At 46.9% G+C, this 20,312-nt stretch overlaps 3 protein-coding genes across 9 annotated transcripts in view; 1 reads left to right on the forward strand and 2 right to left on the reverse strand.

Moving 5' to 3' along the window:
* Positions 1-1,455, reverse strand: part of NKTR (natural killer cell triggering receptor) — a 49,249-nt gene extending 47,794 nt beyond the window's left edge. For all 3 annotated transcript variants that reach the window (XM_055281221.2, XM_055281220.2, XM_055281218.2), the window contains exons 1-2: positions 1,306-1,455; positions 996-1,076 (exon numbers count right to left, since the gene is read on the reverse strand). In XM_055281221.2, coding sequence (XP_055137196.2) covers positions 996-1,053 — 58 coding nt within the window. In that variant the 5' untranslated portion in view covers positions 1,054-1,076; positions 1,306-1,455. The remainder of the gene's footprint in view (positions 1-995; positions 1,077-1,305) is intronic.
* Positions 1,456-6,388: 4,933 nt separating this feature from the next.
* On the reverse strand, positions 6,389-19,881 carry SS18L2 (SS18 like 2). 2 transcript variants are annotated; one of them, XM_055281357.2, is made up of 4 exons: positions 19,751-19,881; positions 10,712-10,869; positions 10,069-10,145; positions 6,389-7,274 (listed from the first exon to the last, which is right to left on the reverse strand). In XM_055281357.2, the coding sequence occupies exons 2-4, from the start codon at positions 10,778-10,780 to the stop codon at positions 7,187-7,189; spliced, it is 234 nt and encodes a 77-aa protein (XP_055137332.1). In that variant the 5' UTR covers positions 10,781-10,869; positions 19,751-19,881; the 3' UTR covers positions 6,389-7,186. The 2 variants fall into 2 exon arrangements, with proteins under 2 accessions (XP_055137332.1, XP_063467581.1); XM_063611511.1 differs by lacking the exon at positions 19,751-19,881 and adding an exon at positions 18,233-19,582.
* The window catches only part of SEC22C (SEC22 homolog C, vesicle trafficking protein), a 35,011-nt gene continuing 34,015 nt past the window's right edge, over positions 19,317-20,312 (forward strand). For 2 of the 4 annotated variants that reach the window (XM_055281295.2, XM_055281298.2), the window contains exon 1: positions 19,758-19,863. The gene's annotated coding sequence lies outside the window, so the exon portion shown is untranslated. Of the gene's footprint in view, positions 19,515-19,752; positions 19,864-20,312 lie in introns of those variants that run through there. The other 2 variants (XM_055281291.2, XM_055281288.2) reach the window with 2 other exon arrangements.

The raw sequence follows: 20,312 nt of genomic DNA on the forward strand, positions 1-20,312 counted from the left end.
TAAATATGGCTCACTTCATCTCCTTCTGATATCTGCTTAAATGTCATCTTCTCAAAATGGCCTTGTCTGACCAACTTATTAAAATAGTATCCCAACTACAAGTCACTGTTATTTTTTTCCTAGTTGTCTGTCTTCCCCCCAATAGAATATCAACTATAAAAGGAAGAGAGACCTTTGTTTTATGCGCTGCTCTATCTCCAGACCCTAGAACAGTAGCATGCTCTCATAAGAAAATGCAGAACAAGATATTGCACAAAGACAATATATATATATGCCTCCAATTAAAACTTTTGTCACGGATAACAGTAAAAGCTAAGAAAACAGTTTGAAACCCTGCACGCTCTGCTACTTAGAAGGAAATAACTACACTTTAGAAGGAAATGTTTCATGTAAAAAAAATACACTAACAAATGTCTGGATTCCCTAAAGACAAACATTAATGCTAAGTGCGTGCATGCTGCAATTCTGCTGGTACACAATGCTCTGGTTTATCACAAAAGACGTTCACTAAGCCATTTTCCCAGGAACCACGAAATTCTAGCTGAAGATTCTTAAGGAAAAATAGAGGCAACGTTAACATATTAGTGATATATCGTGATTAGGAAACACAATATTTCCCACTAGTTGAAACTTCATAGCACCAAGCAAGATAACCGGAAATCGGATAAGGAGTGTCTGCCCCACGGAGACACTGGGAGAGAAAAAGTCCTCAAAGAACTGCACCTCCTTTTCTTGGCGCCAGGCTGGCTACTAGACTAAGTCCGGAGATGCAGCGGGGTGTGTGGGGTTTGGCAGGAAGAGGCCCGGACTGCGAGTTAGGGGCGTGCCCAGGCCACCTTCCTCTCCCACTGATTTTCTCTCAAGAGAAAACGGAAAGTTGACTGCGCCTCCTACCCGCTCCCAAACAGGTCGGGGGGAGGGTTGCTGAGAGTAGACCCCTCCCCTTCGCCAAGGCAGGCCTCGGCCCCAGCAGCGCTCCCCAGTTTCCAGCTCACCCGGCTCCCGGTTGATCTCGATATCGAAGTGGCACTGCGGCCGGTCCTGCGCCCCCATCGCGACCGAGGTGGCAGCAAGAGCTGGGAGAGAGGGGGAGGAAAGCGGTCAGGGCAGGGGCGAGGGCGGGGGCGAGGGCGGGGGCGAGGGCGGGGGCGAGGGCAGGGGCGAGGGCGGGGCTGAGACGAAGTCCGCGCCACGGTGCCTCACGCCGGCCCGTCGCGACAGCGCAGGAGGCCAAGACGAGGCCCCCTCCCGCCCCGGGCCTCGCGGCTCCCACGCAGCGCGCACGCATGCGGGCGAGCTCTTCACCTGGCTGGCCTCCAGCCTGAGCGGGTCCCCGTGAGCAGAGGAGAAAGCACTACCACTGCAGCCAGACCCCAACGCCGCTAACGGAACGCCGTCTCCTCCCCCGGGCCCGGCCTCCCAATGCCACGCTAAACCCCGCGAGAGTCGGGACAAATACCGCGAGAGTACAGTCTAGATGGGGGTGGTCAACCGAAGGTGGCGGCAGCGAGGGCCTACGCACGGGGGCGTGTCTGGGGAGCGCTGGAGGAGCCTCCAGCCAGCGCTTCTATACTTGCGCGCCCCCTGTTCGCCCCCCACTTTGAAGTCAGTCGCCCAATCCGAAAGCCGTGGATGCGCCTGCGCCCTCCATCTTGTCCGATGTGGCTGTGAGCGTGGCGCATTTTCCGATATCGCGAGACTTCCCTGTTACCGAGCGCTGTGAAGGAACTGAGTGAATTGAGGCTTTGAGTTTTCGTTAGCCAAGACGTTGTGTTGCTCTGTGTTCTTTTTGGCCGGGGGTGGTTTTGTCCGTTTCCTAGTGTTAGGTCTTTTAGGCTGAGTAATGCGTTCCTTCCCGCTTTGGCACCAGCGTCACTGGCACCGTTTCTGTCCTGTGCTTACTGGCCATTCTGCATCTTTTGTGAAGTTTCACTTCCAGTCTTCTGTCCGTTTTTAAATCTGGTCCTTCGTGTTTAACAGTTCTGGATACAAATGTTTTGTTAGATATATGTGTGCTCTGAATGAAAATCTTTCGTTTCGTAAATGATTGCGAAGTCTTTCTCCCAATCTGGGCCTGTCGTTTCATTGTTTTGACCGTGTTTTTGGCAAAGAAGTTTTTAATTCTGATTACGTCAATTGGTCAGTTTTATATTTTATGGTTTGTGCTTTTTCTGTGCTAGGAAATATCTGCCTACCTCAAGTTCGTGAAGATATTCTGTGTTCTCATATATGTTTTACAGTCTTTAACGTGTAAGTCTATGATCTAAATAGCATTAATTTTTGCTTATGTTGTGAAGTAAGTGTCAACATTTTCCTATCGGGATATACAGTCGTTCCATTACCATTTGTTGAAAAGACTCTTATACATTGAATTACCTTCGCCTTGTGACCATATATGTGTGGGTCTATTTCTGGATTTTTGTTCCAATGGTCTGCGTCTGAGTACCACACTATTTTTTAAGTTTCTTTTTTAAACTATAAAATATACATTAGATGGGCCAGGCGCGGTGGCTCATGCCTGTAATCCCAGCAATTTGGGAGGCCAAGGCAGACGGATCACGAGGTCAGGAGATCGAGACCATCCTGGCTAACACGGTGAAACCCTGTCTCTACTAAAAATACAAAAAATTAGCCGGGCGTGGTGGCGGGCGCCTGTAGTCCCAGCTACTCAGGAGGCTGAGGCAGGAGAATGGCGCGAACCCGGGAGGCAGAGCTTGCAGTAAGCCGAGATCGGGCCACTGCATTCCAGCCTGGGCGACAGAGCGAGACTCCGTCTCAAAAAAAAAAAAAAAAAAAAAAATATATATATATATATATATACACACACTACATGAAAGTTACCATTTTTAAGTGTACAGTTCACTGGCATTAACTGTATTTCACACGGTTTTACAACCCTCAGTACCTACCATCCGTCCACAGAACATTTTCCATCTTGCAAAACTGAAACTCTGTATTATTAAACAGTAACTTCCCATTTCCCTCTTTTCCCAAGTTCCTGGCACCACCCTTCTACTTTCTCTCTGTAAATTTGTCTACTCTAGTATTTGTCTACTCATATGTGAGTAAAATCATACAATATTTGTTCTTTTAGGCTAGGTGCGGTGGCTCACACCTGTAATCCCTGCACTCTGGGAGGCCGAGGTGGGTGGATCACATGAGGTCAGGAGTTCGAGACCAGCCTGGCCAACATGATGAAACGCCGTCTCTACTAAAAATACAAAAAATTAGCAGAGCGTGGTGGCAGGCACCTGTAATCCCAGCTACTCAGGAGGCTGAGGCAGGAGAATCACTTGAACCCGGGAGGTAGAGATTGCAGTGAGCCGAGATTGCACCACTGTCCTCCAGCCTGGGCGACAGAGTGAGACTCTGTCTCAAAAAAAAAAAAAAAAAAGTTGTTCTTTTGTAACTGGGTGATTTCACTTTGCATGTCTTCCATTTCGTCCATGTTGTAGCATGTCAGAATTTCCTTTTTTGAGGCTGAATAATATTCCATTGTATGTGTATATCATATTTTGTCTATCCATTCATATATCAGTGGATATTTAGATTGCTTCTACCTTTTGGCTGTTGTAAATAGTACTGTTATGAACGTGGGTGTATAAATACCTCTTTGAAACCTGCTTTCAATTATTTTGGATGTATGCCCAGAAATGGAATCACTGGATCATAAGCTAATTCCATTTAAGATTTTTCCAGGAATTACCATACTGTTTTCCATAGGTGCACTATTTTACATTTCTATCAGCAGTGCACAAAGGTTCCAGTTTTTCCACATCATCACCAACACTTGTTATTTTTTGGTTTTCTTTATTGCCATCCTAATGGATGTGAAGTGGCACACTGTTTTAATTACCGTAGTTTTATAGTAAATTTGGAAATTGGGCTCACTTAGATTGGGTGTCCAATCTTTTGGTTTACCTGGGCCACATTGGAAGAATAATTGTCTTCAGCCGTACATAAAATACACTAACACTAACAATAGCCAATGAGCTTAAAATCGCAACAAAATCTCCTATTTCTTGAAAGTTTATGAATTTGTGTTGGGCTGCACCCAAAGTTGTCCTGGGCCACATGTGGTCCATGGGTGTCGGGTTGGACAAGCTTGACTTAGATCATTTCCGACCTGTTTCTGCACCTATGTCACCTTTTGTTTTTTTTGAGACAAAGTCTCGCTCCGTCGCCCAGGTTGGAGTGCAGTGGCACAACCTTGGCTCACTGCAACCTCTGCCTCCTGAGATCAAGCGATTCCCCTGCCTCAGCCTCCAGAGTAGCTGAGACTACAGGTACACGCCACCACACCTGGCCAATTTTTTTGTATTTTTAGTAGAGACAGGGTTTCACCATGTTGGCCAGACTGGTCTCAATCTCCTGACCTTGTGATATGCCCGCATTGGCCTCCCAAAGTGCTGGGATTACAGGCGTGAGTCACCGCACCCAGCCGTCCATGTCACCTTTTTAAAGTGCAGTCAAACCTTTGGTACTTCCACACCATCACAGAAGTGCTGTCCTTTGTTAGAGCTTGTCCATTCTACCTCTCTGAGAGTCCAGTGTGTCTATTAGAGGAGCAGTCTGTAGGGTGAATTGAGAAGCTAGCGGTCTTGGGTCTGATTTTGCTGACAGTTACAGATTTGAACAGTATGAAATGTACATGCCTTTCTGGAGATGAAATAGTTTGATAAAGCTAACTTTCATACATGGATTCATGAAAGGATGGAGACCATTGCCCAGCTTTGTAATTACTGTGTTTAGGACATCAGGCTTCAATGTAAATAGGTTTTAGAGCTCAGGAATGAAATATTTAATTTGGGATGTACTTAAAGAACTTTAAACCTGGAATTCATTCTTATCTTGACATTCCAGCAATTCTGTTCTTTCTGCCACTGGTTATGTGACCTGAGACAAATCACTTTGATCTCTCTGAAGTTGACTTTCTTCATCTGTAAAATAAATGAGATAAAATATCTCCTTTCTAAGGTCCTGCCTCTCTCAAAGATTATTTTATTCTGTCTCGTGATTTGAAATTATATTTTAGATGATTGGAAGATAAAGATGCAATTTGGTCTGTGGTTAAGGTGAAGAAACTCCTGGGACAAGGCAGGCCTAGGGCTAGTATCAACCAAAATGACTGACACCTCCTCCATCTCTTCCAAGAGTGGTATAAAGTTGGTATCCAAAGAGTTTACAAACTCAGGCTTAATTTGTCCATGATTTACTATGAAGGAGAACCATTGGTAGTATGAATTTTCAGGTAATGATTCTGGGGTTCAGCCTTTTAGTGTGATTATGCCAGCAATTGGAACTTCAGGGGATAGGACTCTGGAAAACAGTCAGGAATGCTAGTGGGGAAACAGACAAAATAATTTTCTAGAAAATAGAAATGATCGGCTGGGCACGGTGGCTCATGCTTGTAATCCCAGCACTTTAGGAGGCCGGGGCAGGCGGATCACCTGAGGTCGTGAGTACGAGACCAGCCTGACCAACATGGAGAAACCTCGTCTCTACTAAAAATACAAAAATTAGCCAGGCATGGTGGCGCATGCCTGTAATCCCAGCTACTTGGGAGGCTGAGGCAGGAGAATCACTTGAACCTGGGAGGTAGAGGTTGCAGTGAGCCGAAATTGCATCACTGCACTCCGACAGAGCGAGATTCCATCTCAAAAAAAACCAAAACCAAAACAAAACAAAAACCAAAAAAAGAAGAAAAAAAAGAGCCAGAGCCCTCAGATAACACATTAGTGATAACATAGATTAACATGTGCCCAGTTCTCAACCATGTTATCTCAATCTCACAACCTCAGGAGGCAGATGCTATTTTCATTATCCTCACTTTAGAGGTGAAGAAACAGAGCTTTCAGAGGTTAAGGGATAGAGCTGGGATTCAAAATGAGTTCTCTCTTCACTATTTACATGTATTTTACAGTTGCCCTAGGTTGCAACCCTTGACTTCAAAAAAAGGAGCAGGGACCTGGGCTTCTAATTTTGTATATACTTACAAGAATCTCTTTGCCTCGTCTTTCAGATAAATCTCCAAGAGTGAAAGTTTTTTTTATAGAATACAGCTAATAAAGTCAGAAAGAATGATAAATTAGAAAATGCTCATTATGTAATCCCTAATGAATTACCAGATCAAAGCTGGGTGGATCATAATTTAAGTGGAAGGCTGGTTGGGAACTTGAAAATAAGTCAGGTCACTCCTTATGTGATGCAAAAGCAAGTACTTATCACCTTCTAATATATTCCTGCTAAAAATATTAGAACATGAGTCTGCATGAGCCTTTAGGTCTACTAGTTTACAGGAAAAGTGGATGATAGTGGCACATAGTTAACAACACTACAGAGATACAACTACATGTAGAACATGAGAAAATTCTAGGATAAACAGTTATTTCAACAAAGAAAAAAAGGAACTATTTATTCTTTAAGTGACTTAAAGGAACATCAACAAAATACAATGTGAATCTTATTTGGATTCTGGTTCAGACAAATCAACAAAAATACATTATCTGATAACTGAAGAAAATTAAACATCATCTATTATCAGATGATATTAGATAATAATTAGAAATCACTATTCATTTTGTTGGCAATGATAATAGTATTGTTGTTATATACTTTACGGTTAAGTCCTCACAGTTATTCTTGAAAACCAAATGGAATACTTATTACATGAAAACTTCTATACCTCCACATCAGTATTTTATAGAAAAATAACCTTTATTTCAAAGCAATCTGAAAACAGCAGTCAGGGGGACCACATTTACAAACTGGTAGGAAGGAGCACACAGTTACATGTCCATTTAGCAAGGTCTCAAGTCAGGAGTCTCACCAATTCCTGCCCAACACCTACTCAGTTTCCTCTTCAGGTTGAAGCTAAAAAGTAGACTTGAACATCCCAGTGATGTCTTTGTTATCCAAACATGCTCTAAGCTCAGGAAAGAGGACACCTGGGCTCAACTTATTGAGGTATTTGCTTAATTATTTAAAAAATAATTACATTGAGAATACAGTTAATTTAGTAACTTTCTTCACATTTTCACATGTTTTGAAAGAGCCACAGAGGTTTCATTCATGTTTTAACCAGTTGAGTTGGTAAAGACCCTGTCTCCATTTTGTAAGAGATGGATTACATTCAATTACTCCTCACGACAGCCAAATGCAAGATTATTCTATTGCTTTTGAAAGATTATTCCACTGCTTTTGAAGTGCTGGTTGGACTGGCATCTGCAATGGTAGCCAAATAAATGAGATTTCTATGTAACACATGCTGGTACCTATGGGCAAAAAAACAGGCAAAAATCAGAGGCTTGTTTTTACTGACCATGAACAAAAAACTGGAAAGTAATTTACCCACTCTAGTGGAATGGCTCATCCACTGACTGGATGATTCAGTGTTATCAACCTTCTTGTTTAACATATTTAAGGAAAATATAGTCAGATTCTCACCCATTCTCACTGATTACTTTCATAGCTACCATCATTTCTTGCTTGAACTATTGCAGTAGACACCTAGTCTCCCAGATCTATCTTTGCACACATACTTTATTCTCCACACAACAGCCTGAGAGATCACTGTACAATTTAAATCAAAATCATGTTATATGTCTATTCAAAACCTTCCAAAGGCTCCCATCTCATTCAGAGTAAAGGTGAGCTGTTCTTGTGTCCTAATAAGGCCCTACATGACTGGGGCCTCCAGTCCCCCTCTGATCTCATCTCTTATGGCTATACCTTTGTTCACTGAATACTGGCCACAGTGGCCTCCTTCCTGTGACTTGAAGATATCCAGCACACTCCTACTAGGGAGCTTTTCCACCTGATGCTTTCTCTGTCTTACTTATCTCACTATGCCTTACTACTGCATAGCTGGCTCCCTTACCCCAGGTCTCTACTCAAATATCACCTTATCAGACATACCATGTATAAAATAGCACTCCTCCCCCCAGTTACTCTGCTTTATTCTTATTCAAAGCACTTATTATTATTGCCTAATTATACATTTCCTTATACAGTCTAGAATGTCAGCTCTGTGAGTGCAGAGCTGGTTATCTGTTTTACTTGGATTTCCCAGAGTCTGAAACAGTGCCTGGTACCAGGAGTACAGATGTCCCTTGGTATCCACAGAGGATTGGTTCCAGGACACCTCCCTCCTCCCCTTAGATATCGAAATCCGAGGATGCTCAAGCTCAAGTCCCTTATATAAAATGGCATAGTATTTGTATATAACCTACACACATCCTTACATATCATATACTTTAATTTATTTATTTATTTATTTATCGAGACAGAGTCTTGCTCTGTCACCCAGGCTAGAGTGCAGTGGCGTGATCTTGGCTCACTGCAACCTCCACCTCCTGGGTTCAAGCAATTCTCCCGCCTCGGCCTCCCAAGTAGCTGGGATTACAGGCACACACCACCATGCCTGGCTAATTTTTGTATTTTTAGTTTTTAGTAGTGATGGGGTTTTGCCATGTTGGCCAGGCTGGTCTTGAACTCCTGACCTCAGATGATCAGCCCACCTCAGCCTCCCACGGTGATGGGATTACAGGCATGAGCCACCACACCTGGCTCACATACTTTAAATAATCTCTAGATTACTTATAATACCTAATACAATTTAAATGCCATATAAATAGTTATACTGTATTGCTTTTTATTGTTGTTACTATTTTTTATTGTTTTGTGTTCCCCAATATTTTTGAAATGCAATGCAGAACCCACGGATACAGAGGACCAACTGTACTTATAAAACATCTGTTCAACAACTTCAAGAAGGGATGAAACATTTTCATGATCAACATAAGTTTACGGGGGTGAGTAGAGTTCTTCACCCAGAAAAATAAATCAGACAAGGGGTCAGAAAGCATGGCCTGTGCAATTGAAAAACCCCACTAGGAGATTTTGATAACTTTCTTACCCTTGGGTTGAGAATTACTGTACCAAATGGAACGTTTTGCAACCATTTTTCATATAGAAAAAGGAGAAGGTATTTACTATAAACTTTTAAAAATCATATTACCAAATGCCAGAGTCAGATGTAAAGATTTACCCAAAAACTGATATCTCTACTATTCTATTAAGGTATTCAGTGAGTGACTGTAGGTAATTTTTCTAGGGGGTAGGGATTATGAAACATTTCTTCAGTAACGATGAAATAATATATTTTTCTATAAGAAATGGGCCAGGCGCAGTGGCTCATGCCTGTAATTCCAACACTTTGGGAGGAAGGTGGGTGGATCATCTGAGGTCATGAGTTTGAGACCAGTCTGGCCAACATGGTGAAACGCCATCTCTACTACAAATATAAAAATTAGCAGGGCATGGTGGCACACGCCTGTAGTCCCAGCTACTCGGAGGCTGAGGCACGAGAATTGCTTGAACCTTGGAGGTGGAGGCTGCGGTGAGCCGAGATTGCACCATTGCACTCCAGCCTGGGTGACAGGGAGACTCTGTCTCAAAAAGAAAAAAAAAAAAGAAAAGAAAAAAATGGGCATAATACCTGGACTAGATTCGGAAAAGAGACTCAGACTATATTTTCTCTCATTTTGGTATCTGCTTGGGGAGTGCATTAAATTATTATGCAGAATTTACCTTTGACTTAACTTGGAAATCCTTTGTTTGTCTTTGTGTGTGTGTCACTAACAGACTGACGGGAAGTTAGAAATGAGAGGGAGCTTAGCAGTCAAATGGCTTGACCCCTTAACAGAGAAAGGATGAGGCAGGGATCCAAGATGAGAAAGGGGCCATGGCTCTAATCTGAGCCTAGTTTTCTGTGTGCTCCCACCCCCATCCCTGTTGTCATCAGCCGGCATAGCTTTGAGTGAAGGCGGCTTTGCAATGAGAAGAATTCACGTTTTGAAGAAAGAGCCACGTCTGACACCAGGCTCCACAGTGTACTCGTTGTATGGTCTTGGGCGGGTTGGCAAACTCTTTGAGCCTCTCTTTCCTCAGTTCAAAGAGGGGCTTAACTGCGATCAATCACCCAAGACTCTTAGTTCGAGAAAGCACCGCATCACACAGGCTTCCCCTCTACCCACAGGTCAGGGGCGCGGGGGTGGGGGCACTTACTGGACGCACTCGTTCCCGCGGCCCTTGTTCTGATACTCCACAATACAGCGGATCAACTGGTCATTCTCCTCAAGGAGCTGAAAGATCAGAGAAAGAAAGGGTCAGTGCAGGCCGGTCGCAGTGGCTCACGCCTGTAATCCCAGCCCTTTGGGAGGCCGAGCTAGGCGGATCACGAGGTCAGGAGTTCGAGACTAGCCTGGCCAACATGGGGAAACCCCATACTAAAAATACAAAAATTAGCCGGGCGTGGCATCGCGCTCCTGTAATCCCAGCTACCCAGAAGGCTGAGGCAGGAGACTCACTTGAAGGCGGGAAGCGGAGGTTTCAGTGAGCCAAGATGCGCCACTGCACTCCAGCCTGGGTGACAGAGCGAGACTCTGTCTCAAAAAAAAAAAAAAAAAAAAGAGAAAAGTTAGTGCAGTGTGACGTCTGGACGGCGGGGGACCGAACCCCATGCCGGGGTCCTGCCCCGGCACCTGTGCTGATTTCGTGCTCATCTCACCCCGCACCCCGGCTGCTCTGCACCCTTCACAAGTCAGCTGGGAGGCCGCTCACTACAGGATGCTTCTCGCACCGCGCAGCCCTTCGGGATCCCGACTTCTTCTCCCCGCCCGCCCGCCCGCCCGCCCGCGTGTTTGCTCACCCGCTGAATAGTCTCTTGATTGACTTCCGCCTTGCCCCTCAGCCAGTCCGGTACGAAGGCCACCGACATCCCGAGGAACCTCCGGAACCACGACCGCCAAGCGACTCGACCCACGATAGGTGGGGCCTAGGCTCTCGACGTTGATTGGATGCTCCCGCCTACAGGGGCGGGGGACAGAGGGACGTCATTTGTGACTGGACGCGCATGAGCTATACTCAGCACGTTCCTCTGTCTCAGCCCCCAGAACGCCGGGGCCCTTTACGTATCCTTTGCGCTTGCGCAGTCTGGAGAGCGAGACTTGTGGGTCGGGACTGGGTCTACTGCTGACCTACCTGGCGTCAGCAGCACCTCCAGTGTTAGCCTCTGCATGCTTTTTTTTTTTTTTTTTTTTTTGAGATGGAGTCTCGCTCTGTCAGGCTGGAGTGCAGTGGCGCATCTCGGCTCACTGCAAGCTCCGCCTCCTGGGACTACAGGCGCCCGCCACCACGCCCGGCTAATTTTTTGTATTTTTTTTTAGTAGAGACGGGATTTCACCATGTTAGCCAGGATGGTCTCGGTCTCCTGACCTCGTGATCTGCCCGCCTCGGCCTCCCAAAGTGCTGGGTGTGCATGCTTAATCTATCTGCAGAAGCGGATTGCTCGGCGTCACACAGCATGTCTGGAACCCAGATATATGGCTTCAGATCCATTGTCCTCTCTACATCACTCTGGTACCTCCAGGTCTGCATCTGGAGCATGAACATTGGCTATGGCAATGTCTCCTGCCAGGCCAAATCTGCAGGGCCAGGAAAACTCTGGTATTAGCTTTACTCTTTGCTGAAGGAGAAATTCGCGTTTTTGCACATAGCCTAGACTTATTTGGGGCAGGACTTATTAGGTTGGCAACCCTAAAAAGCACTGGTATTTTCTTCATTTTACAGATGAGGAAACAGGTTAAGTAACTTGCCCAAGGTTCCTTAGCAAAGCCAGCCTCTGAATACGGGCAGTATGGCTTTAGAACTCTCACCCTTAACAACCCGGGACTGCCCAGGCACCATACCGCAAAGGTGGTGCGCCGCAAGATGCAAGGAGGAAGCTGGACATACCTTCTTGGGCCATATGGTTACTCCTGGTGACCACTACAACTGAATTGGCTGTAGTCTTCTAGACCAATGGTCCCCAGCCTTTTTGGCACCAGGAACTGGTTTCATGGAAGACAATTTTTCTTGTCTTCCACGGGGGTGGGGGTGGTTTTGGTATGAAACTGTTTTACCTCACATCAGCAGACATTAGATTCTCATTAGGAGCGCGCAACCTAGATCTCTCGCAAGTCCAGTTCACAATAGGGTTCACGCTCCTGTGAGAATCTAATGCCCCCGCTGATCTGAGGGGGCAGAATGCTCGGAGGTAATGCTTATCCGCCCTCTCCTCACCTCCTGCTGTGCCATACCGGTCCCCTGTTCTAGCCATCCGTGGTGGATGTGGTAACGAGATTCGTTTACCCTGGAGTGAGCAGCGGCCACTTCATTTAGGAGGGAGATCTTGGGAACCTACACTCCTAAAAAGGGGAGCTCCCTAGAGCTTTATTCCCCTGAGTGGTGGCCCTGATCCTGAGCAAGCTCATCTGCTTTCCTGGGCTTTCTCTCCACAATCCCTTTATTCAGACCTGTGAAAGGGCAGCTTTCATCCCATTTCTTTCTTTCTTTCTTTTTTTTTTTTTTTTTGAGACAGAGTCTTGCTCTGCTGGAGTGCAGTGGTGTGATCTCGGCTCACTGCAACCTCTGCCTCCCGGGTTCAAGCGATTCTCCTGCCTCAGCCTCCTGAGTAGCTGGGATTACAGGTGCCTGCCACCACACCCGGCTAATTTTTTTTTGTATCTTTAGTAGAGATGGGGTTTCACCATATTGGTCAGGCTGGTCTTGAACTCCTGACCTCGTGATCCGCCCGCATCGGCCTCCCAAAGTGCTGGGATTACAGGTGTGAGCTACTGTGCCCGGCCTGCTTTCATCCCATTTCACAGAGAGGTAAACCCGGTGAGAGAAGTGAGGTAACACCTGAGCTGGGGAGGACTCAGGGCTTCCTGGTTACCAAGCCTGCACTGTTAACTCCACGTCAGACTTCCTCCTCAGGAAAATTCCCCAAAGCTTTCAGAGAAAGAGTGGGCAGAAAAGGAACCATCAGGAGCAGGATGCAGGTCTTGCTTAGTTCCACTCAGCCCTATTCCTGTTTAGACAAGTGAGGAATGACAATAACATGAGATGGCCCAGACAACAATCCTCCCACCTGTGAAAGCTTCCCTGGGATTATGGGCATGAACCACCATGCCTGGCCTATACTTTTGTTCATAAAGTTTAAGTGACTTGCTTACCAATCTTATGCAAAATTTCATGTAATTTATATAATGCTATATAACATAATGCTACCTATGGTATGTAGATATACACACAAAGATCTGTCCTGGGTATTAAGTATCTTACCTCTAGGCTTTATGTTTATGGCTCTGAAATGGAGGGAACAGGGACATACATGTTTTGAGGAATAAAGTGAAGGGTTTTTGTTGTTGTTGTTGTTTTTTGAGACAAAGTCTCACTCTGTTGCCCAAGCTGGAGTGCAGTGGCGCAATCTCAGCTCACTGTAACCTCCACCTCCCAGGTTCAAGCAATTCTCCTGCCTCACCCTCCCGAGTAGTCTGGGACTACAGGCATGAGCCACCATGCCCAGCTAATTTTTTTGTATTTTTAGTAGAGACGGGGTTTCACTATGTTGGCCAGGCTGGTCTTGAACTCCTGACCTCATGACCTGTCAGCCTTGGCCTCCCAAAATGCTGGGATTACAGGCGTGAGCCACCATGCCTGGCCCCGGTTTTTGTTGTTGTTGTTGTTATTGTTGTTTTTGTTTTTTTGAGACAGAGTTTCACTCTTGTTGCCCAGGATGGAGTGCAATGGTGCAATCTCGGCTCACTGCAACCTCCACCTCCTGGGTTCCAGCAATTCTCCTGCCTCAGCCTCCCAAGTAGCCGGGATTACAGGCATGCACCACCACGCCCAGCTAATTTTGTGTTTTTGGTAGAGATGGGGGTTTCTACCATGTTGGTCAGGCTGGTCTCGAACTCATGACCTGAGGTGAACCACCCACCCCGGCCTCCCAAAATGCTGAGATTACAGGTGTGAGCCACAGAGCCTGGCCTAAAGCGAAGGTTTTGAGTGAGGTTTATATAAGGATTTGATTTTTTTTTTTTTTTTTTGAGATGGAATCTCGCTCTGTCGCCCAGGCTGGAGTGCAGTGGCACGATCTCGGCTCACTGCAAGCTCTGCCTTCCAGGTTCATGCTATTCTCCTGCCTCAGCCTCCCTAGTAGCTGGGACTACAGGCGTTCACCATCACGCCCGGCTAATTTTTTGTATTTTTTTTTAGTAGAGACGGGGTTTCACTGTGTTAGCCAGGATGGTCTTGATCTCCTGACCTAGTGATCCGCCTGCCTCGGCCTCCCAAAGTGCTGGGATTACAGGCATGAGCCACCGCGCCCGGCCTTATTGGTTTTTTAGCATCATTAAAGTTTCTATCAGGTAAAAAAAAATGAGATGGTATTAGGGTGAGGCAGGTGTTATAGGGGACCAACCTGTTCCAGCATACAGGGAAAGCCCTCCAGAAGAAAAGGTTTATAAAGGCAGTATAAAGGCAAAGTGGAGGTTAAGAAGGACACAGGTGTCCAGATTGTGTACTCTTCTAGGAGCAATGGGAGCCATGGATGGTTTTAGGCAGAAGAATGATGAAGCCTGAGATGCATTTAGAGTTTTCTTGGCAGTAACATGGTGAAAGTTAGGGAAGACGCCCAGATGAGAAACAAAAAGAACAGTGACAAGGCCGCTACAAGCAGGCAGGCCAGAGATAGTGGGAGCAATGAGAAAAGAAGTATGGGCATTTGAAAGACATTAGAAGTAGACTTGGCAGGCCTTAGTGATCAAGTGGGGAGGGAAAGAAATGGGAAATTAGGGATGCCTTCTGGGGTTCTGGGTTAAGCAACTGAGAAACTGGTGATGCCCCTTATGGAGGCAGGGAATAGTGGGGGAGATGCTGGACTGGAAATGAAGGTGATAAATTCAGTTGTGGAAATGTACAGTGTGAGGTGATGTCAAACGATGTTGAGGCTTGTGACTGACTATTTGGGGCTGAAACTCAGGGACAAAGGCTAGGTTGGAGATACAGCTTTGAGAAACATCACTTGTAGAAACTGACTGGAACTATGTAGTGGATAAGACTGCCTAAGGAGAATGTGATAGTTTCTCTTACGGCAGAGGAAAAGAAGCTGCAATGGAGACTGAGGGGAGAAAGGGCCTAGAGATATAGGAAGAGGAAAACCAGGAGAGTGGGGGTTATGGCCTTTTTTTTTTTTTAAGCAGTGACTGAAAAGGACAGACAGGACAGCAATGACAAATGCTGTTGAAAGGTCAAGGAAGGGGTGGGTGCAGTGGCTCACATCTGTAATCCCAGCACTTTGGGAGGCCGAGGTAGGCAGATCACTTGAGGTCAGGAGTTTGAGACCAGCCTGGCTAACATGTTGAAACCGTGTCTCTACTAAAAATACAAAAATTAGCCAGGCATGGTGGTGCAGGCCTGTAGTCCCAGCTACTTGGGAGGCTGAGGCTGGAGGATCGGTTGAATCCGGCAGGCAGAGGTTGCAGTAAGCCTCGGTGCCATTGCTCTCCAGCCTGGGTGACAGAGCGACACTCTGTCTCAACAACAACAACAACAACAAAAGAACAAGGAAGATAAAGACTAGGTCTTTGAGGAGGGCATTTTCAGTGATATGGTGAAACAGATATCAGAACTGCAGGGGACTGAGAAATGATGAAAGGTGAAGGTGAAGCAATGGAGTGTTCAAATATAGACCACTTTTTCCATGAGGTTTGGTTGTAAAGGGGAGAGGGGAAAGAAGGTGGTAGCTGGAGGGAGAGGAGTTGTCTGGAGCTAAGGGACATCACTTTGATGGTTGCTCTTTCTTCAGTAATGGAGGTTCCTGGGAGAGCAAGCCGGGGAGGGGGCGTTGAAGAGTGGGAGATCTGGGGAGCATGCAGGATATTTGGAAGTTGACTTTGGGGGAGAGCTGCCTTGGCAAATAGGACCGCTGAAAGGTTGTTGAGGACCTAGTTGAAGTTGACAATGTATGTAGCACTGATCTGTGTGGTTGTGAGATTTTGTCCAGCGGCACTTAGAGCCAAGAAGCAGATTCAGAGAAGACAGAAGGTTGGATTCTTCCAGGATTGTAGTGCTGCCAGATGGGTGTTACTATCCTTCTAGTTGTGTCAGAAAGATAACTGTGCAAGGGATATAAGTATATTGGGAAGAATGCAATGGAGGTGATAAACCCTGAACTCTCAGCTGATGGAGAAGGAAGTGAAGACTCGAGGGAGCTTATAAATAAAACAAAGTAGAGGGACAAATGAACTGGAAGTTTCTGCAGGCTAGAGAAACCATGAAAGGAATTCAGAGAATAGCAGAAGGACAGATGAAAGATCAGGTGTCTGCATTTATAACTTCAGAAGTGGAGCTCTTCTGTGGTCCAGGGTGTTACCCTAGGAGTAGAAGGCTGAAGAGGACTGGAAGAGAAAGACTCTGGAGTTGACTGTGAGCCTGGAGCCAAAGTGACCAATGATTGGAGATGAGAGCTAGGACTTTAGGTACTACATCTCACCCTTGTTGTCCAATCTACCATGGTGCCTGAGCCACACCAGTTGCACCAGTCAGAGGGTGTAAGGTCCTGTTCTAAAGCACTCGCACCACAAGTTTTGAGAGCCCAATTCCCCGTATTTGTTTGTTTGTTTTGTTTTGTTTGTTTTTTGAGATGGAGTTTCACTCTTGTAGGTCACGCTGGAGTGCAATGGTGCGATCTCAGCTTACTGCAGCCTCCGCCTCCCAAGTTCAAGTGATTCTCCTGCCTCAGCCTCCCAAGTAGCTGGGATCACAGATGTCTGCCATCACGCCTGGCTAATTTTTGTAATTTTTCAATAGAGACGGGGTTTTGCCATGTTGGACAGGCTGGTCACTGACCTCATGATCCACCCGCCTTGGCCTCCCAAAGTGCTGGGATTGTAGGTGTGAGCCACCACACCTGGCCCCAATTCCCCATATTTGAAGAGCACTTATGCTACAGTGTTTTCAATTGCCTTTACCAACCCCGAATCTCCTGGTTTTTCTCCTTCTTTGTGCCTGTTATGACCTACCTTTACCAACCCCGAATCTCCTGGTTTTTCTCCTTCTTTGTGCCTGTTATGACCTACCCTCATTATCAGAGACTCATTGTGGGAGGGGACTACACAAGGGTATAAATCCCAGGAGGTGGTGAACCCTGGAGGCTATCTTAGACTGTATCACAATTATCTTCAGTTTTCATTTTGTAATTTTTCTCTGGCTATGTAAGCCCTGCTTCGATTTCTGCCCATATGATGATGACTTTCAAAAGTCTATGTCCAGACTAGGCGTGGTGGCTCACGTCTGTAATCCCAGCACTTAGGGAGGCCAAGGTGGGCAGATCACTTGAGGCCAGGAGTTGGAGACCAGCCTGGCCAATATGGTGAAACCCCCGTCTTTACTAAAAATACAAAAATTAGCTGGGCATGTTGGCAGATGCCTGTAATCCCAGCTACTTGGGAGGCTGAGGCAGAAGAATCACTTGAGCCTGGGAGGCGGAGGTTGCAGTGAGCCAAGATTGTGCCACTAAACTCCAACCTGGGCCACAGAGTGAGACTCAGCCTCAAAAAAAAGTTTGTGTCCAGCCCAGACCTCTACATTGACCTGCAACGTGTATATACAACTGCTGTGTTGACATCTGTATTAGTCAAGGTTCTCCAGAGAGAAAGAACCAATGTGATATCTATATATCTACAATATAGATCTATATCTATAGATATATGGGAGGGGATTTATTAGGGGAACTGGCTCACATAGTTATGGAGGCTGAGAAGTCCCACAATAGGCCATCTACAAGCTGGAGAACCAGGGAGGCTGGTAGACTGCTTCATTTCAAGACTACCCTGTCTCGGACTTGGCCTCAGAACCAGGGAAGCTGAATGGTGTATCTCCCAGTCCAAGGCCCAAGCCGGGAGAACCTGGGGAACCACTGGTACAAGTCTTGGAGTCCAAAGGCTCAATACTTGCTAAATGAATAAATGGACGGACTCTACTGCCTAATCTCCTGGAGTTAGGAGATTAGGGGAACCTGGAGTTCTGATGCCAAGGGCAGAAGAGGGGTGTCCCAACTCCAGAATAGAGAATTTGCCTTTCCTCTGCCTTTTTGTTCTATTAGATGGTGCCTGCGCATATTGGATGAGGACAGATCTTCCTTACTCAGTCCATTGATTTAAATGCCAATATCTTCTGGGAACACCCTCATAGACATACCCAGAAATAATGTTCCCCCAGCTATCTGAGTATCCCTTAACCTAGTCAGGTTGACATCTAAAACTAATCATCGCAAAATTCTAACCAAGTCTCAAAGGTGACTCAAATTCAACTTGTCTAAGATGGAGCTCAAGATCAATCTTACCTCCTCTTCCAGTGTTCTCCGTATCTGTGAATCCCTCCACCATCCATTTATCCAAGGCTGAACAGTGGCATCATCCTTGAAGCTGCTTCATCACCCCTTCACATCCAACTCATCACCAAGTCCTATTGATTTTGCTCCTACATTTTTCTGCAGCCTTCTTAGATCTCTTTTTCTTCACTCTCACCCTAGTCCACACTCCAGCTCTATTCTCTCTTGCCCAGATGACTGCACTGGCTCCCAGGCCAGTCCCACCATAGCTCTGTTGAGATTTCTCCATTTTGATCTGCACTTTAGCAGCCAAAGTGAGTTTTAAAAAATGCAATTTTGATCAGTGTTCTATGGTCCTAAACTTGCCACTATGGCCCATAAAATCCTACATGGTCCAGCCCCTTCTATTCGCTCTAGTGGATCTCACTCCACTCCTTTATTCTCTAAACTCTGAGTTTCTTTTCTTTTTGTGGTAAAATGTACATAACCATTTTTAAGTGTGCAGATCTGTGGCGTTTGGTACATTCACATTGTTGTGCGATCATCACTACTATCCATTTCCAGAACTGTTTCATCTTCTCCAGCTGAAATTCTATACCTATTAAGCACTAACTTTCCATTCCCCCCTTTCTGGGTTTCTTTTCATCCCTCAAAGGAGCTCTGCTGCCTTCCACAGAGTTCTTATATACATGCTGATCTCTCCATCTGAAACACACTTCCTCTCCCCTTTGCCTAGTTAGCCTCCTGTGATTCCCAACACCAGCCTAGAAGCTTCTGTAAATTCTCCCAAAACCCCTGCTCCTCCCTGAAGAGCAGTTTGTGTTTATACAGGTGTTTGATTGTTTGAAGGGTGCTCTCACCCTGCCTCCTCTCTTAACATAGTTTTTCTTGTCAGGAATTCCTCGCTTTGTCCACAACCCCTGGCACATAGCAGGTGCTCAATACTTGCTAAATGAATAAATGGACGGACTCTGCTACCTAATCTCCTTCCAGCCGGTCATCCATCTGTGGGTGCCTCCGCCCCCAGCCTGGGGTGTGTCCCCCTGGGTCGGACTTTGGCGCCCCATCCAGGCTGGCAGTAGGTTGTGCTCTTTGGTTTGCCTATCTCGGGCCTCCAGCCCAGCCGCGCGGACCGCAGAACACACGCCCCGGGCGTATCACTCTGTCACGCGGAGCCTCCCCGCCTCCAGACGTCAGTCCGGTTGCTACCCCGGCAGGAGTCGAGCTTAGATCACGAAGGCTCCTTCCCACCTCCGGACGTGAGAATTACAGGCTTGCACCTCAAACCGCCGCGGTGAGAGCCGGGAGGTGGGAAGAAAGTTGGGAGGCGCGCGCCCCCGTCACACTCCCTCTCCGTTTGGGTCGCAGCCCTTTAAGAACCACTACGTTCGCGCCTTCGCCGGGACGGGGGCTGTGGAGGCGCGCCGGGATTGGTCGGTTTGGGTGCGGGTGTCGCTTAGCAGCAGTGAATGGCGCGGGGGGCGGGGAGGGCGGAACGCTCAAGTCTCGCGCACGCGCACCACCGCCTACCTGCGCCTGGGCTGATTGTGACCTGGGCCGGGTCTTCCCGGTCGGCTAAGGTTGCTGAGGAGGCGGCGGGTAGCTGGCGGGCGCCGACTTCCGGAGGCCGCCGTCCGGGCGAGGTGAGGGCTGGCGGGCGGAGGCGGGTGCCGCGGCCCGTTAGCCGATAGCAGGCGGGTTAGGGTGTGGCGCAGGGCGGGCCCAGAGGTGGAGGCGTCCCAGGGCCCGCCCGGCCCTCAGTCCCGGCCTTGACCATGGGGCTTCCCACGGGGCTTCACTGGGCTTCTTGGAGTCCTCTGTCCCCTTTCTCCCGCCAGCCTCTTCCCGGACCCCGGGGCCACCCAAGGCACGCGCCTGCAGGAACCCTGGGCTGACAGATGGGCGCCAAGGGCTTCTCCCAGTTGGAAGAGATGAGGAGTGAGAAAGGGGACGACTGTTTCTTTAACCATTCACGAAGCTCACGTCAGAGCATTGTTCAGTCTGAATAGCAAACTTCCCTTAGCATGCCCGTGTTATAAGACTTTAAATATTGGATACACTGAACCAACTTTTCAGAGCACTAGGTGTAGGA

This window comes from Symphalangus syndactylus, chromosome 1, assembly GCF_028878055.3.
Source record: "Symphalangus syndactylus isolate Jambi chromosome 1, NHGRI_mSymSyn1-v2.1_pri, whole genome shotgun sequence".
Taxonomy (NCBI): domain Eukaryota; kingdom Metazoa; phylum Chordata; class Mammalia; order Primates; family Hylobatidae; genus Symphalangus; species Symphalangus syndactylus.

What these genes read in the sequence shown, in the direction of transcription:
- SS18L2 (XM_055281357.2), bottom strand. Translation starts at nt 10,780, where the DNA reads ATGTCGGTGGCCTTCGTACCGGACTGGCTGAGGGGCAAGGCGGAAGTC. An exon ending in ATCAAGAGACTATTCAGCGG is followed by an intron (nt 10,146 to 10,711) that starts GTGAGCAAACAC and finishes CTGATCTTTCAG; the next exon opens with CTCCTTGAGGAGAATGACCA. An exon ending in CGCGGGAACGAGTGCGTCCA is followed by an intron (nt 7,275 to 10,068) that starts GTAAGTGCCCCC and finishes TTTTGCCCATAG; the next exon opens with GTACCAGCATGTGTTACATA.